Source organism: Meyerozyma guilliermondii, genomic scaffold (assembly GCF_000149425.1).
Source record: "Meyerozyma guilliermondii ATCC 6260 scaffold_6 genomic scaffold, whole genome shotgun sequence".
Taxonomy (NCBI): domain Eukaryota; kingdom Fungi; phylum Ascomycota; class Pichiomycetes; order Serinales; family Debaryomycetaceae; genus Meyerozyma; species Meyerozyma guilliermondii.
The window spans coordinates 833,518-849,651 of NW_001809795.1; the positions used below are offsets into that span (position 1 = coordinate 833,518).

Genomic DNA, 16,134 nt, shown 5'->3' on the forward strand with positions numbered 1-16,134 from the left:
AGAACGGATATTTTTTCGAATCGCACTTTCGGGAACTTGTGTCCAACAATACTCACTTCTTCTCCAAGATTCAAAGGACTTCCGTCTCTTTCACGATTTGTACCATGGCCCGCATGGCCCATTCGGACACCTGATATCCAGTCTAGATTGTTAGTTGCAAGAGTAGACTTGGACGTATTGTTAAGATTGCGCTTTGATAGTTCAAAAAGTGTAAGTGCAGAAAGCTTATCACCATTATTTTTCTTTATCAAGTCTTGAAGAGATACAGGCGGCTCCACGCAGAATGTGTCGTACGACAATAATGCCTTTTGATGCGGATTAGGCTTTTCTTCTCCAGGAGACGAAGCCAGAGGTGACAGCGATCTTTTGGAACTCTGGTCGAGAGGTGAATCTTCTTCTTCTGCAATTGTTCCAATGATGCGCTGGTGAGTAGGGTTGTAATTTGCAGCTGTGTAAAGTTCGTCATCTTTAGGCCACAACTTGAGGTCGTAATCCTGTCCCCAGGTAACAAGCTGATAGTCCTTCCAGCGATTACTTGATGTGAAGCCATTGTAGTTTTCATGTCTAGTTCTCCATAAAAAGTCCTTGATTGGCGCAGTATGTCCCTTAAACGAATATGCGGGATCTGCTTGAATATACTGAGTAGTACCAGTATCTATGCTCGAGTGAAATGAGGTATCGTAGTTGACTATGTGGACAGAATTGTCGCCTCCGCGGAGCGGCATGAGTCCAACCACTCGCTCGCGTCCGAATGGAAGAGGACGAGCACGGGCTATAGGGTAATCAGCTGTAATGACCACTGATGGGGCATATGGTGGATCTCCGCTCAAATTCCAGAACTTTACCTTTTTGTCATTGCTACAAGTGACAAAGCTGTTCACTCCCAATGTGAAGTCTAGGCCATTGATCTTTCCCCCGTGGGCGTTTTGGACCTTAACTATGGGAAGAGCATCTTTTCGAGAGTCCCACACACAAAAACCATTGTCATGACTCGAGGCTACTTCCCATGGATTTTCATGGTTCCACTTGACCTGAGTTGCCCCAGCACGCCATTCCGCCCACTGGGCCACGGGTTTTCGAGGAGTTCTCATGTCCCATCGTAGAACAAAAGTGTCTATAGAACATGTTGCAAGCAGTTCTGGATCATAAGGATGAAAGTTAATATCGGTGATTGCACGAGTGTGCTGGTGTAGAACGTTAGCTATGGCATTGTTGGATGGTCTGGCGAGGTCCCAAAGGAGGGCTTTTTGGTTGGAGGTCGATATACACCATGATGGCTTCGACTGGTGGGGAGACCATTGAACGTCAGCGACCTCCCATGAAGTAATATGGTGGAGCCAACGAGGAGTGGTGAAGGGATCTTCGAGATCTATGATAAAGAGACCCCTACGACCAGCAAGGACTGCATCACGGCCGTTGGGAGAAAGTGTCATGGCGCCAATGGCACCGTCAACTCGCACTGAAAGCGATCTGCCGAAAGTCAAAGACGAAAACGGGTCCATATTAGATATTGTTGATGGTTCAATTATTAGCCGGGGTTATAGCTGTGATATAGTTGGAAACAATGGAATGCTATATACGGCTCAGTGACTGGATGGGCTTCTTCATAAAGATTGTACTGTTGTAGAGTTCTTTTGAGGTTTTCGCGAATTCGAATTCGCAGCGAAGTTATCTTTCTCACCAACAACTGAAGCCGACACTCCAGCTCGCAAAGCAGCAACCATGAGTGACGTAGATGACGAATTTAACGATGATATCGATATGCCCGAGCCAAGCATGAATCCAGAATATGGTGCCAGCAATGGCGGCGAAGGTGGTGATGGAAAAGACTCCAATGGCGCCCAAGAACAACGAAAAGAACAACCACAAGAGCTTCCGCAGCTCTCAAGAAAAGACAAAACACTCCAGGAGGTGCTTGAGATGATGGAAGGTGAGTTTGCTCCTATTATTCCTGACGCTGTCACCGAGTACTACCTTTCAAAAAATGGATTTGAAACATCTGATATTCGAATTAAACGACTCCTTGCTCTCGCCACACAGAAATTTGTCCTGGACATCGCTCAGGATGCATACGAATACCTGCGGATCCGCAGTTCGTCGTCGGTGTACAATTCGTCTAACCCGCAGATTCGAGCGAAGCAATTACTTCAAGGGCAGCAATTTGCCAACCAGCAGCTGTTGACCGGAGCAGGTGCGGCAGGCGGCTCTGTGGATGGAGATTCTGTGCCACAGGCGCTGCAGCCGTCTACAAGTAGTGCTGGAAACCTGCAGGGCAAGATTGTGTTGACCATGGAAGACTTGAGCAGTGCTTTATCGGAGTACGGGCTCAATACGGCGAGACCAGATTTTTACCATTAATGAACATATATGAGCATGAGAAATGTAGAGGCTACTCAAGGGCAGCACAAGTGTCAGTATATAAGTAGTAGGTGCCCAATACAAGATGCAAAAAAATAACGACAACTGCAGGATTCGAACCTGCGCGGGCAAAGCCCAAAAGATTTCTAATCTTTCTCCTTAACCACTCGGACAAGTTGCCATAACTGCTTAGTAGATCGTGGTGGTAGTCCTAAGTACCTCTCTGCCATGTCTACTTTTACAAAAATACGTTTTCTTTACATGGTAATTCAATGATTAATATATTTGGTGTACCTTATGTGCGGGTGTGCGGGTGTTGCAAGGTATTATGCATTGGTTACTTGGCACGAAAATTCTGGACTTTCACAAAATTGCGAAAATCGGGTCAGACTCGCTCAAAATGGGTCTCAAAACTAGACTCAGTATGGCATCATATGCAGGAAAATTCGTAATGAGATCACCTCCGTAGATATTAAGTATTTTTCTGCCATGACTACCGGCACTAAAGTGAAGTTACCTTGTTCTCTTATTATCAGCTATGACGATTAGCAATCTTGTAGCAACTCTCGGCCAAATCGAAAAAAAAATTTCATCACCTAATTTTGGTATATTGTGTAATTCCGTAATTTTACGTTTCCAAGTATTAATGTATTCTTGGTACAATATCTCCCTATCATGTGTTTTCAAGAACTGGCTTGGTTCTGAAACTTGGCTCCTTCCAATTTAACTCATTCCTCTAACCTCCCACTTCGCCATTTCATATTTTCCAAGCGCACTGCACGTTTCAGAATTTTGCAGCAATTCTGCGGCTGCGAAAAAATGTGGTACTTTCTTATAAATCGAGACGATATCACATTTCAACCCACAGAAACTTAGCAAAGCTCAACTTATGCGCAAGGGCCCAAGAACAGTGGTTTATAACATTTCCCTGGACTTCAGAATTTCCGAGGTCTTGGGCGAAGGAGCTTATGGCACCGTGTGCCTTGCAGTGCATTCACCGTCGGGAACCAAAGTTGCGATAAAAAAACTTGAACCTTTCACTAGACCTCTTCTCTGCATTCGAGCATTGCGGGAAATCAAGATTCTTCGTGGATTAAGGGGACATGAGAATATTGTGACCATGTTTGATCTCCAGAGACCTTCCAACTTCGGACTGTTCCATGAGGTGTACATCATAGAAGAGTACATGCAAAGTGACTTAAACAAGGTGATTCGTACCCAGAGCCTCTCTTATGACCACATTCAGTACTTCACCTACCAGATATTACGAGGACTCAAGTACATTCACAGTGCTGGAATTATTCATAGAGACCTCAAGCCAGCCAACTTATTGGTGAACAGCAATTGCGATCTCAAGATTTGTGATTTTGGACTTTCCACCAATGCTTTTGATGGTTTCGAAGATCCTAAAAGGACGTCACCCTTGACTGAGTACGTAGCTACCAGGTGGTACCGGGCACCTGAAATTATGTTCTCTGCGTCGCGATACTCCACTGCGGTGGATATGTGGTCAGTGGGGTGTATCATGGCAGAGATGTTCTTGAGATCTCCATTGTTCCCTGGATCGGACTATAGGTCTCAAATATCAACGATATTTAGTGTTTTGGGTACGCCCAGTGAACAAGACCAAAGATTGACAATGTCAAAACGGGCTAGAATGTATATTAAGACATTGCCCAAAAGCTCGTATATCCTCGATACTTTTATGTCAGGTTCCTCAGCAGTGATCGATGTCCAGAGCCTTGATTTGATAGAGGGACTTTTAACCTACAATCCTTCGAAACGGTTGACTGTCAACGATTCTTTGGAACACATATTCGTTCGAAGATACCATGACTCTACAGACGAACCGGAAGCCAATTCTGTGGAATTGGGACTCAACAAGCACCAAGTGGACTACGACACTGCTGACATTGCAACGTTGAAAAAAGAATTATATGACTTGATTAAAAAACTGCACTAGTATAAGTAACGGAAATCTGGAGCAATCTTGCTGCCGTCGTTGCCATGACCCAACTCATGCTCCCATTTCATTGTTCCTGCTTCGATTCTCTTGTTCAAGGCAAGAAGGCGGATTCTCAAAATGGTGGCAGTAGCAATAGCTAGCAATAAGAATACAATGTTGCACACAAAAGCTACCAAGTATCTTGGACCTCCACTAGATGGATAAAGGTATGCATTCCAAATGGATGTTGAGTTCGACAAACAGTTCATCAATGCAAGAGCAATAGCTCTCTTTAAAGGCGGTCTTGGAACACAATTGGACATCCATGACAAAATCGTGGTGAACGAACAGTACAAAGAAGGAATCATGACACACATGGCAAAGTATCTTGCTCCAACGTTGAGCGTCGAAACAGCAATGATAAAAGAAACCATAGCAATGAACAACGGAGTAACAACATGCCAGTATCTCTCGCCTGTTTTATCGGCATGTCTAGCCCAAAGATATGTTGCAACCACAGCTAACATGTAAGGAGGAACGGTTAAACCCAAGGTAGTCACCCTGTTGAAATTCAATGTCTGAACCACCGAGGGAAAGAAGTTGGTCACACCACAAGCAGCCACAAGGAAAGACAAAGTACCAGTTACGCCCCATACTTTGATATCTTTGATTGCCAAAATAAATGCACCAAGATAACTTTCGTCGGTTTCCTTATCGGAATCGTCTTGTCCAACTTCTCTTCTCAACTTCCACATTATCAAGTCCTTTTCCTCCTGACTTAACCACTTTGTGTTGGAAGGCATGTCAGGTAAAACGAAGTAGGCAAGTGGAACAATGGCTACCGTAATGGCACCTTCAATTATGAACAACCATCTCCAGCTTTTCAATCCCCTAACATTGTTCATTCTATCGATGATACCCGTGGCTATCAACCCTGACAATGCTCCTGAGAAAAGAGAACCAGAGTACAAAATTGCATTCCTCAATGACAATTCTTTCCTGGTGTACCAGCATGATAAGTAGTAAAGAGCACACCCGAAAAAACCAGCTTCAATGAAACCCAAGCAAAATCTTATGGCAAACAAACCACCAAAGCTTTGAACGGCACCGGTGCAAGTACTTATTATACCCCAAATAGTCATGATACAAGTAATGAAAAGTGAAGGTCTAGCCATCTTGTTCAAAAGCATATTGGCAGGAATTTGCATCAAGATGTATCCAACGAACAAAATGGAAACGCAGGTTTGATATTGAGCACCTTTCAAACCAAGATCCTCCTCCAAGTACCCAAGTCTTGCCGACGCAATGTTATTTCTGTCCAAGTAGTTCAAAATATAAATAAGAACCAACATAGGCAAGAGACGAAGGTCAATCTTCCTCTTTGTCTTTTTTTCGAAGGCTGCAAATTCCTCCTCCGACATATGTTGGAGCGATTCTGGAAGTTCCAAATTTCTCTCCAATTCCACATTTTCAACCGTGGCAACCCTTTTCACTTCTTCTTCTTCAAGATCTTCCACATAGGAGGTGTCAATTTTATCTGCCTTGTCTTTTGAATTAGCACTCATTTTGATTTTGATGTAACAAAAAGAAGGTCTCAGCCAGCTGAGATGTAATTGAAAAGGAAGCAAAATTGGGCATCATGCGGTTTTTATATACATGGAACAGTCCGCCGATTGTCGGAGCCAGATCGTGGGGGCTACCATTACAATAAAATACGGCAAACCCTGGAATGTAGCGTAAACGCCGCACGTCAAGCCGCACTCCCCCACTCTTAAAGTGCCAAGCTGCGGGGCATTCGCGTGTATTTCTGCGGGGGGCGCCCCGAGCAAGTCAAATTACTGCACAGAAACGCTGCACGAAAGGGTAGTAATGAAATTGATCCCCCACGTCTGCATGTATATTGAATAAAAAGTTTGGCGTCCGTCGATCGGAGTTCCTATAGTTCATCCCAACATAATATTGCTTTTCTAATAAATTCGAGTGATAGTTGAGAGCGTGTTGTGTACTTGTTATGTCTAGCTTTTGAAGTTGTTTGCAAAATTTCAATTAGTTGCAAAAGTCTCTGAATTCATCATTGGTACCTAAATTGCTCTTTCAGTGGCTCACAATTTTAATCGCATTTTCACCTTCAAACCATCTCTCGCAGTTAGTCGTTCGCACTTTAAATCTAGACTAAAACTCGTGACTCCACCAGGATAATGACAGGCTCCAGATAAGACCCCAGATGTGAAATGCAATTGACCGGCACCGAAACTGCATATAAATCAGAATCGATCTTTTTACCTGCATACGCGCACACAGAAATCCAGAAATTTTGACCAAGACTTCTGCATACGTTCCATGGTACATGCAGGAGAGCCATAGTGGTGCGAGTCTGTGGCAATCTTGGTTGATAACGCTTATACATATTATAGTTCTTTAAACCGCATTTCGTACTTACAAGTTTGTAACTGTGATTATGGCACATTTGACTCGCGCACAGTCCAAGAGTGAAAAGTCCAGCAGCCAAGATGAACCAGATATTGATGATATTCGAGACAATTTGACAGATTCTTACGAATCGGCGGATCTGCATCTTGGGGATGAAAGTATTGAAGAAGATGACTCGCTCATAAGACTCTCTGAGCAGGCCAGGAGAAGACAATATTTTGCACATGGCGATCATTATACTGAAAACTCCAATACGGATGGAAGCGAAGTCGAGATCGAGGAAGAAGACGAATCAAATGATGTAGAAGAAGACCAGGAAGAAGATGAAGATGTTGAGACTATCGATAGAGATGATGATGACTTTGATGACCATGAAATGGAAGGAGAGGGTGACGACAATTTTGTTGCCAACGATTTCCTTCGCAACCTTCTTCAAGCTCGATTTAGAGGTCGAACTGGAGATGACAGCAGCGAAAACCCCCGCCTTGATTTTTTTCGGGCGATGGAAGCATTCACAGGTCCTGGTAGACGTCGTACAGGAAATACGGCCACAGGCACCAACACTGAACGTGATGTCGACGAAGGCGAACATGAAGAAGGAGAGGAAGAAGAGGATGAACTGCATGACTTTGCAGAAGTTGTACTGAGACTCATGGGCGGTGGTATTGCATTTGGTGGTATGGGAAGAGAGAGTAATGAGTTCTTAGGACTCATAGAAAATCTTAATCAGCGTGACGACACTTATGTCATCTTGGAAACACTCAACGAACTCTCGGAGAGACTTTTGATGATGAATGGTTTAACAGCAGAACGTATGGTACCTGCCAGTAAGCTTGCTAAGAGCTTGGTAACGATTATGAGTGATCCGCTTCTTGCAGAAGAGCTAGAATTACAGCTCGTAGCATGCCGTTGTTTGTACAACTTTTTGGAGGTTAATCAAGATTTCGTCCACGAAGCGTTGAAGTACGATGCAATTCCTGTAATATGCTCAAAGTTGGTGGAGATTACTTACATTGACCTCACGGAACAAGCCTTGCAAACTCTCGAAATGATATCTCGAGATCCCATAGCTCACAACAAAATTGTTTCTAGTGGAGGTATCCAAGCATGCCTTCAGTACTTGGATTTTTTCACAACACATGCCCAGAGAAAGAGTCTTACTATTGTTTCTAACGTCTGCACTAACGTCTCGTTCAAAAACTTCAGCAACATACAAGATAGCTTTGAAATCTTGACTAATGTGATAACGAATCACTCTGACGCAATAGTCATTGAGCATTGCTGGTTAGCAATATCACGCATCATTCTCAGCTTCAAGTTGCGACCTGAAGCATTAGAAACATTATTTCTGAAGCAACCTGTACTTCTTAGACAGATGGTTCAGATAATTCAACAAAGTTCAAGTAAGTCGTCCACTACTTCCACGGATGAAAGCTCGAAAGTATCCTTAAAGTACGGCACTTGTTTAACCTTGATTAAGTCGCTCATCATTCTCGCCAGTGTTTCACTTGAGGTTTCGAAGATTTTACTTTGCGATTGTTCTATTGGTCAAGTAATTGTGAAGTCTTTGACCGAAGCCCCCAAAGCACGTCAAATGTCATTCTCGTCTAATGGACGACCTACTATAGATACGACATCTGATGCTGACATGACGAACAGCTCTCTTCCACTTGACATGTTGATGTCCGCTCCCAAAGAATTACTCTCAGAGTTCTTGGACTTGATAGGATATCTCACTCCCATATCATACTCACTTGCAGAATCAGCATTCATATCGGACTATACTGAGGACTTTGATGAGAGAAAACAACTCAATGACGCGAGAGTCTCGCTTTACTCGAACGTTATCAAGGATGAAGTGCTAACATTCATCAACCAATTGTGGCCGCTTGTCTTGAATGCGTTTCAGGCTGAAGTTGACTATGAAATAAGGAAGAAGGTCCTTATCATAATTTACAGAATTGTCTGTTTCTTATCCGTTGATGACATGCGAGATACAGTCAACCCTAAGCTGCTCGCAGTTTTGTTGGCATCCATCACGAACCAGAATAATCGACTTCTCAGCTTAAAGAATTCCATTGAGCCTCAAGATACAGAATCGTCTGCGTCTTCATCTCCGCACAAGTCGTCCACTAACTTCAGTGCTACCGCGAATAATAAGAGCACCACTTCAAATTACCAATTGTTGCATGCAACTTTCTTGATAGCTAAGAGACTAGTTGATGGCGCGGATATGCGATATTTAAAAGAATTTGAAAGAGAGGGCATTATGTCAGAAACACAGTCCATACTACTGATCTTAAAGCAACAGACCAGCTCCTCTGAGCTGGAAGCTGTAGTATTGTCCAAGCCATCGATAGCCACCGACTATACAAACAAGTTTATTGATCGCGAGCTACTGAAAGAATACAGCCCACGTCCTTTAAAGCAGGTGCTTGAGAGTGTTTTACAAACCGGAGTCGCTTTCGAGGACTCATTCTTGAGATCTAAGAGAGCCACTTTCAGCGAAATCAAACAAGTGGAAAGTGGTCTTTTGTCAGACGTTAAAAGAAACATTCAAACATTGAAAAGTACCCCACGATCTTCGCTTGAGGATTGGCATCATCTCTGGAAGCAAGTGGAACTACTTTGTATTGGAAGCGAATACCAACCATCCATTTCAAGCTTCGAATTAGCGTCATCCGGCTTGATAGAGGAATTTATGTGTCTTTTAAATACAGACAACGAATCTGAATATTCTGCGAAATGTCAGGAGGCATTTCTAATGATTTTTCATGGCGCAGATGCCGCTATTAGAACCTTAGTCCTGAAGCTTCAAGATTCGTTGAACAGATCGGAATCATTCGAATTGAATACCCCTAGCGTGGCCTCGACTTACCGTACGATAGGATTTGGGGCAGACAATAAGTTCACCTCTGCTATGTCACGTCAAATAAAACTAAAAATATCAGCTGTGGACGGAGATATCGCTAACGAGGAAGTATTGCACCACTTGAACAACATGGTCATATCTGTTCACGCGATAGCGACCTTTCGATCGATCGCAAATTTTCTTGATCTGCGGTTTCATTTCATCATGAATAAACCGGAGTCTATCGATGATGAGCATGCTGAAGAAGAGCACCTGAAAGCAGAACAATCACAAAAACGTAGCATTGAGTTCATTGTGGACAATGAGGTCGTTCCGATGGAGATGACGATATATGGAGCTATCTACATATCCTTTCAAAAGTTTCCCGACCAAGTAATCGATTCGAGTAATATTTGGTCAACTTTGCATAACATACAATTCCGAATTGTCCAGCGTGAAATTGAGGAGAACTCATCTTCCATCCTACAAATAATTCATGACAATTGCAAAGAAAGCAGCTTTGATTGTGGTGTTACATCGAACATATTGAGCACCTTGAAGTCGCTTTTTAATATCAATCAACTTGCAATGGATTCAAAGACATGCAATTCAATTCCCGTGGAGGAATTCGTTAACTGGAAGCTCACTGCAAAGGTGAACCGTCAACTTGAGGAGCCTTTAGTTGTTGCAAGTGGAACACTTCCAGGCTGGTGCGTTCAGTCAGTCAAGAGATTTTCCTTTCTATTCCCTCTAGAGACCAGGTTATTCTTCCTACAATCGACATCCTTTGGATACTCACGATTAATCCATCTTTGGCAAGAAAAAATCGAGCGCAATATTGAAGACAATAATTCCAACAGCTCGGGCACTCGGCTTCAACTTGGACATCCGTCTCGTCACAAAGTCCGAATTTCTCGTAAGCTGATCTTGCATAGCGCCATTAAAGTTCTCAACATGTATGGAGCAACGCCTGGTATATTGGAAATTGAATACTTTGGTGAGGTGGGTTCTGGAATGGGCCCCACTCTTGAGTTTTATGCTTCAGTGTCAAACGAGTTCTCAAGGAAAAAATTGAAGATGTGGAGGGATGATTCGCCAAGCGATGCGGAGAATGAATACATTACTAATTCAGAGGGCTTGTTCCCAGCGCCCATGAGCTCAGAGCAGCTAAACAATGCAAACGGTCGCAAAGTTCTCTACCTATTTGGAATGTTAGGAAAGTTTGTCGCCCGAGCATTATTGGATTCCAGAATCGTGGACTTCAACTTCAACCCTTTTTTCTGGCAAATGATTCAAGCTAAAATTGAGAGGAAAGCAATGAAGTATAGCGAGGCACACCTCAAGATGGTGGACGCTAGACTTGCAAGTTCTGTTGACCATCTCAAACATTACCTACGCTCCAAGGGAGACTCGCAAGAGGAGATAGCGTTTGATGGATGTACGATTAGTGATCTTTCATTGACTTTTTCTTTACCAGGCTATCCTGATTACGATTTGATACCAAATGGTGCCAACATTGCAGTGGATCAGTCCAACTTAGAAGAGTATATTTCGAGACTCATTGAGGCTACCCTTCATGAAGGCGTACAGCATCAGCTTGAAGCTTTCATGGAGGGATTTTCGAGTGTGTTTCCCATCGACGCTTTGACGGTTTTTCAACCCTACGAAATTGTTGAACTTCTTGGTAGCGCCGATGAAGATTGGTCTCTTCAAACTTTGCGTGGTGCTACTAAAGCAAACCATGGATACACTAAAGATTCAAATGCGATTGAACAGCTACTCAATATCATGTCTACATTCAGTTCTGAGGAGAGACGTGCTTTCCTACAATTCATCACTGGCTCTCCGAAGTTGCCTATCGGTGGTTTCAAAGCATTGAAACCGGAATTTACTGTCGTCCGCAAGATGCCTGAGGATAATTTTTCAAGTGATGACTATTTACCGAGTGTCATGACCTGTGCTAATTATCTTAAGCTTCCTGAGTATTCCTCAGAAGCTCTCATGAAGCGCCGATTACTTCAAGCGGTAAGCGAAGGTGCTGGTGAATTTCACTTATCATAAGGAATATGGCAAATGTGAAGAAGTTGACGCTTTATGCGGAACTAATAGATAGAATGTATTAATTTACCCATATACGACCATTAGCAAACCCTTCAGAGAGCAGTATGTCATAGTCCTGTATACGTAATTGTACTCGTTTTTATCACGGATTAACGTAAATCGTACAAATATGGTTGTGAAATTGGGAGACATAGTTTCATCACTCGTGGAAACTGCTCCACCGGTGGAGTTGAAGGAAGTGAGCAATGATTTGAACTCAATTTTAGAAGGAAATGCCAAACTGACCGTAATTGACTCGCTTGAAACTTTCGTCAACTCGAAAGGAGGTGTCTTTTCTGACAAATACATAGCTTCTATCTACAACAAGGTAGACCATTCGAGCAAATACGTTGATTATGTGAACAAGAAAGCATTTAATATTGACGTGACATCATCGAAGGCAATCGACTTTGAAGACTTTGATCCCCAAATTTCTTACCCAGATTATTTTGACAGCCTTCAAGAAAAGTTATCGAAATACGGCGAGGATCATTACCCTTCGAAGTATGCTTTCACAATCATACCGAAAGAGGAGGAAACACATATTATTCTTGTTGGTCAAAGGTTAAATCTGAGCAATTTTTACAGTGGCAGATGGTACTCACACTATGTAATTCATGACGACACGCTTTCGGAACTGGTTGAAATTGATATTCATTACTATGAGGAGGGAAACGTACGCTTGAACTTCAAGGATGAAAAGCAAGTCAAATTGACTCTGATTGACGCCAGCGCAATTGTGAATGCGATTGATAAGTTTGAAGATGACAAAACTAAACAGATTGTGGAAAATTTCAATGAATTGAACCACAAGCAGTTCAAATCACTTAGAAGATTGCTCCCTGTTACAAGATCGAAAGTTAACTGGGGTAAAGCCATTGGAAATTATCGTTTGGGCTCCGATGTTGTTAACAACAAGTAAGCTTTATATCATAATAACTTGTATAAGGTCCAAATGACGACGAATGCAATGAGGATTGTAATAACCACTCTTGTGAGACTGGCGTTTCTTGTCATAACGTTTCTTAAGTCTCCACTGGTCCTTTTTACCAGTGTCATTAATTGACTGAAGTTGTCTCCAAGCATATCAATCATCAGGTTTTCCTGTTGAATAGAACCATGTATATCATTATCTACCGTATTACGAAATTGATGTAATGTTTGTGCAAGTTCATCAAATCGTTGGTTATTTTGTTGCTCTCTAGCCGAGTACATTGTTCTACTCTTGACTCCACTTCACGAAGGAACTATTTCTTGCGCGCCTTAAGATTTGAGATATACGTGGAAAGTCCAATTCATTATTGAAATGCTAAAACTAAAATTTTTATATATTGTGAACCTCGGGAAATGACTCTATATTCAGAAGCTGACCCCTAGAAATTCTTCTTGCATTACCAGAAGGATGAGGCAGAACGTATTGAGCCTGGGGATATACGTTACCATCATATGCAGGTCGCTGGTAAGTATTAGAAAACCTTGGGTCTGATTCGGCGTTTCCAAAGCCACTGCTCGTAGGCTGTTGCAGTAAACGTTCACTATACCTAGGGTCTTGAAGCTGTGGCGGACTATTTGGTTGTCCGGTCAGATGGGAAGGATATGGAGCCCGCTGATATGCATTAGACGGAACCTGTGATGCGGCTCGGACCTGTATCAGATTGTCCATAAGCTCGTTGTAGTAGGCAACGTTGGTTTTTAGCTGGTTATTCAAAGCAAGCAACTCTTCCTTTCGTATCGCATACTTGTCGATCACTTTCCCAAGAACTGGCCGCAATGGAATGACTGAGTTGTAAAGTTTGGTAATCTCATCTTCATCGAGCTCGTTATTACTCGAGGATAAATATGCTAAAAGTCTGTCCACGTTTCGCAAATCCGTAGTAAGTAAGGATCTTTCAGTGGCACTCTCTTCTTCCAACTGAGCTTGGGTCTTGGGGACAATTGGTGTGACGTAATTCAAAGGAAAGATTCCAGTCTTTCCATTCAGGAGAGAGCCACGCCACCAATCACGGTAAACGGATTCGATAACATTAATTATATCGCCCTTGCGAAATGATAACTCGTCCTCTTCGTAAGAGATCAAGTCATATAATGCACGTACTTTGGTGATAGTAGAGGGGCCCTGAGTGGCAGTAGATTCGGATTCACCATGCACATTACTCTTTGGAGCAACATTCACTTCTTGCAGATTTTGCTGGCCTAGTTGCTCGCTAGGAGATGGAAGCGGCTTGTCATTGAGGTATGCTTTCTTGATTGTTTGTTCACGTTCGTACTCTTGCAACGATAGCTTCAATACCCGTTGAAGGTCATCTTCTTCCAGTTGCCGCTGTTGTTTAGTACGTTCTTGTTTCGCTGGTTTTACTGGCCCCGAACTCAGGGACGATTGAACATATTGTGGGTAATCATGCTTTATCAGCTTATAGGCGTCTGATATGGGTCTCAATGACGGATCATCCTCAAACGAGTCCTTGAGCTGCTTAACAACCTCCACAATTCTCACCTTAACTGTTCTGTGGAGACGCTTATCGCCCAAGCGTTTGATTATAGATTCATTTAAAAATGACTTCGACGCAATCTCTTGCTTCATACGTGAACCACAATTTTCTGCAAGGGCAAGTAGCAACGAAAGTGTACGAAGTATCACATTAGCATCTTTTAAGGCAAGCCTAGCAGAAACCGATTTGATGGCGTCCTTGGTGGCGTCTTCGGGATTTGACAGTATGTTATCGCAAACATCTAAGATGTATTGCCAGTTATCAGAAGTTAACGTTTCATCCGTAGCCTTTTTAATCAAGTCATCTAAGTGCGTGTTCTGTTTCGGAGCACTGCTGAACATAGTTAATTTCGGAAGATCTCCTGCGCATGCTCCCCTCGATTTCGGTATCACAAATCCTGCAGACAGCCCATACCCCAGTAACGCTCTATACTGCATACATCGCGTCTCGATGCGTTAGCCGAAGCCCAATAGGGGTCTTTCCCAACCAACTGTATTTCGCGCGCCGGTTTTCAAACGTCTGCATTTTCAACAATGTCTCAGGAGCCTGACTTGTTATCCCCTAGCATGTCGGCCAATTACAAGAGAAGAAGAGGATCCTCCGTTGGAAAAATTAATCTAGGTGATACTTCGCCTGCTCTTGCTACTATGTACCGTTCAAAAGCGCAACGGTCAAAGTCGAGCGACAGAATAATGGAGTTGTCGAGAGAAAGCAAGTCGGATTTGGCTATCTTGAGAAAGATGTACGTGGGTTTCATTGAGCTTACATATAGGCACACGTGGATCGTTCCTTTCATCATTTTGTCGGTGTTTTTTAGTGCTTTCTTCTTGTCAGGGCCAGGTACCCGAGTACACAATTTCTTGGACGCATGCATTGTATTAGCCTACCATATTCCTGGAACAGATCAATATGGAAAGGGTGAAAACGACTTTTATTTTGTGGGCTTTTACGCCATTTTTTTCATATTTTTGCGTGAGTTCATGATGTGTGTTGTCTTGCGTCCGCTTGCAACTTTCGCCGGAATGAAAAAAGAAGGAAAAAAGAAGAGGTTCATGGAACAAGCCTACGCATTGTTTTATTACGGTGTCTCCGGTCCGTTTGGTTTGTGGATCATGCACGGTTTACCTCTTTGGTTTTTTGAAACTACTCCATTTTACACCAACTACCCTCATAAGACCCATGACTACTATTTCAAGGTTTTCTATTTGGGTCAAGCAGCATTTTGGGTACAGCAATGTATCGTACTCATTTTACAATTGGAAAAGCCTCGCAAAGACTTTTACGAGCTTGTGTTGCATCACATTATCACAATTGCGTTGATCTGGTGCTCGTATAGATTTCATTTTACTTGGATGGGAATAGAAGTCTTCGTTACCATGGATGTGTCTGATTTCTTTTTAGCAGCTTCGAAGACATTAAACTATTTGGACTCTCCTACAACTGGCCCCTTCATGGTTGTTTTCGTTGCTGTTTGGGTATACTTGAGACATTATGTGAACTTGAAGATCTTGTGGTCCGTTTTGACTGAATTCAGAACCGTTGGTGAGTGGGAATTAAATTGGGACACTCAACAATACAAGTGTTGGATTTCTCAACCAATTGTTTTTGGATTGATTGGCGCTTTACAGATTGTGAACATTTATTGGCTCTTCTTGATCATCAGAATCATGTACAGATATGTGGCTGCTGGTGTGGCAAAGGATGAAAGAAGTGACGACGAAGACGAGGAGAGTGATAGCCAGGAAGAAATAGCGAAGACCAAAAAGGAAGAATAAACTTTATTTACACCAACCGTTGTTCATCGAATTCAAGTTTAGGCGAATCGATGATGGTCTTGTCCGATTGAGAAAAAGCCTACAACTATCACTACACTAATTTTTAATACTTAATATCTAGGTTAACCCCTAATGCAAATGTTTAATACGAGGACCTGACATCTTACCCCCTTCAAGTTAAAATGC

The 16,134-nt window shown here is 42.7% G+C and overlaps 8 protein-coding genes and 1 non-coding gene across 9 annotated transcripts, besides 1 other annotated feature; 4 read left to right on the plus strand and 5 right to left on the minus strand. All coding sequences in view use genetic code 12, as the record gives it.

The window, feature by feature from the left end:
* Nucleotides 1–2: 2 nt before the first annotated feature.
* PGUG_05070 (WD40 repeat domain-containing protein) lies at nucleotides 3–1,502 on the minus strand (the record flags this gene model as incomplete). The annotated part of the gene is made up of 1 exon (XM_001483065.1): nucleotides 3–1,502. A coding segment is annotated over one exon (1,500 nt), but the record flags the coding sequence as incomplete, so codon positions are not given.
* Nucleotides 1,503–1,722: 220 nt separating this feature from the next.
* On the plus strand, nucleotides 1,723–2,358 carry PGUG_05071 (uncharacterized protein; the record flags this gene model as incomplete). Its single annotated transcript, XM_001483066.1, has 1 exon — nucleotides 1,723–2,358. One exon carries the CDS (start codon nucleotides 1,723–1,725, stop codon nucleotides 2,356–2,358), a length of 636 nt encoding a protein of 211 aa, XP_001483116.2.
* A 99-nt stretch (nucleotides 2,359–2,457) lies between these two features.
* PGUG_06060 lies at nucleotides 2,458–2,539 on the minus strand. The gene has a single exon. It is a non-coding gene; the product is annotated as a tRNA-Ser (tRNA).
* A 1,778-nt stretch (nucleotides 2,540–4,317) lies between these two features.
* PGUG_05072 (uncharacterized protein) lies at nucleotides 4,318–5,868 on the minus strand (the record flags this gene model as incomplete). Its single annotated transcript, XM_001483067.1, has 1 exon — nucleotides 4,318–5,868. One exon carries the CDS (start codon nucleotides 5,866–5,868, stop codon nucleotides 4,318–4,320), a length of 1,551 nt encoding a protein of 516 aa, XP_001483117.1.
* An 893-nt stretch (nucleotides 5,869–6,761) lies between these two features.
* Nucleotides 6,762–11,645, plus strand: PGUG_05073 (putative ubiquitin-protein ligase; the record flags this gene model as incomplete). Its single annotated transcript, XM_001483068.1, has 1 exon — nucleotides 6,762–11,645. The coding sequence occupies one exon, from the start codon at nucleotides 6,762–6,764 to the stop codon at nucleotides 11,643–11,645; it is 4,884 nt and encodes a 1,627-aa protein (XP_001483118.2).
* Nucleotide 8,946, plus strand, in PGUG_05073: a sequence uncertainty (Possible assembly error: High quality discrepancy detected during assembly).
* Nucleotides 11,646–11,814: 169 nt separating the features above from the next.
* Nucleotides 11,815–12,606, plus strand: PGUG_05074 (uncharacterized protein; the record flags this gene model as incomplete). Its single annotated transcript, XM_001483069.1, has 1 exon — nucleotides 11,815–12,606. One exon carries the CDS (start codon nucleotides 11,815–11,817, stop codon nucleotides 12,604–12,606), a length of 792 nt encoding a protein of 263 aa, XP_001483119.2.
* Nucleotides 12,607–12,614: 8 nt separating this feature from the next.
* On the minus strand, nucleotides 12,615–12,899 carry SFT1 (Sft1p; the record flags this gene model as incomplete). Its single annotated transcript, XM_001483070.1, has 1 exon — nucleotides 12,615–12,899. The coding sequence occupies one exon, from the start codon at nucleotides 12,897–12,899 to the stop codon at nucleotides 12,615–12,617; it is 285 nt and encodes a 94-aa protein (XP_001483120.2).
* A 109-nt stretch (nucleotides 12,900–13,008) lies between these two features.
* HSE1 (ESCRT-0 subunit protein) lies at nucleotides 13,009–14,610 on the minus strand (the record flags this gene model as incomplete). The annotated part of the gene is made up of 1 exon (XM_001483071.1): nucleotides 13,009–14,610. The coding sequence occupies one exon, from the start codon at nucleotides 14,608–14,610 to the stop codon at nucleotides 13,009–13,011; it is 1,602 nt and encodes a 533-aa protein (XP_001483121.2).
* A 96-nt stretch (nucleotides 14,611–14,706) lies between these two features.
* Nucleotides 14,707–15,948, plus strand: LAG1 (sphingosine N-acyltransferase; the record flags this gene model as incomplete). Its single annotated transcript, XM_001483072.1, has 1 exon — nucleotides 14,707–15,948. The coding sequence occupies one exon, from the start codon at nucleotides 14,707–14,709 to the stop codon at nucleotides 15,946–15,948; it is 1,242 nt and encodes a 413-aa protein (XP_001483122.1).
* Nucleotides 15,949–16,134: the final 186 nt, after the last annotated feature.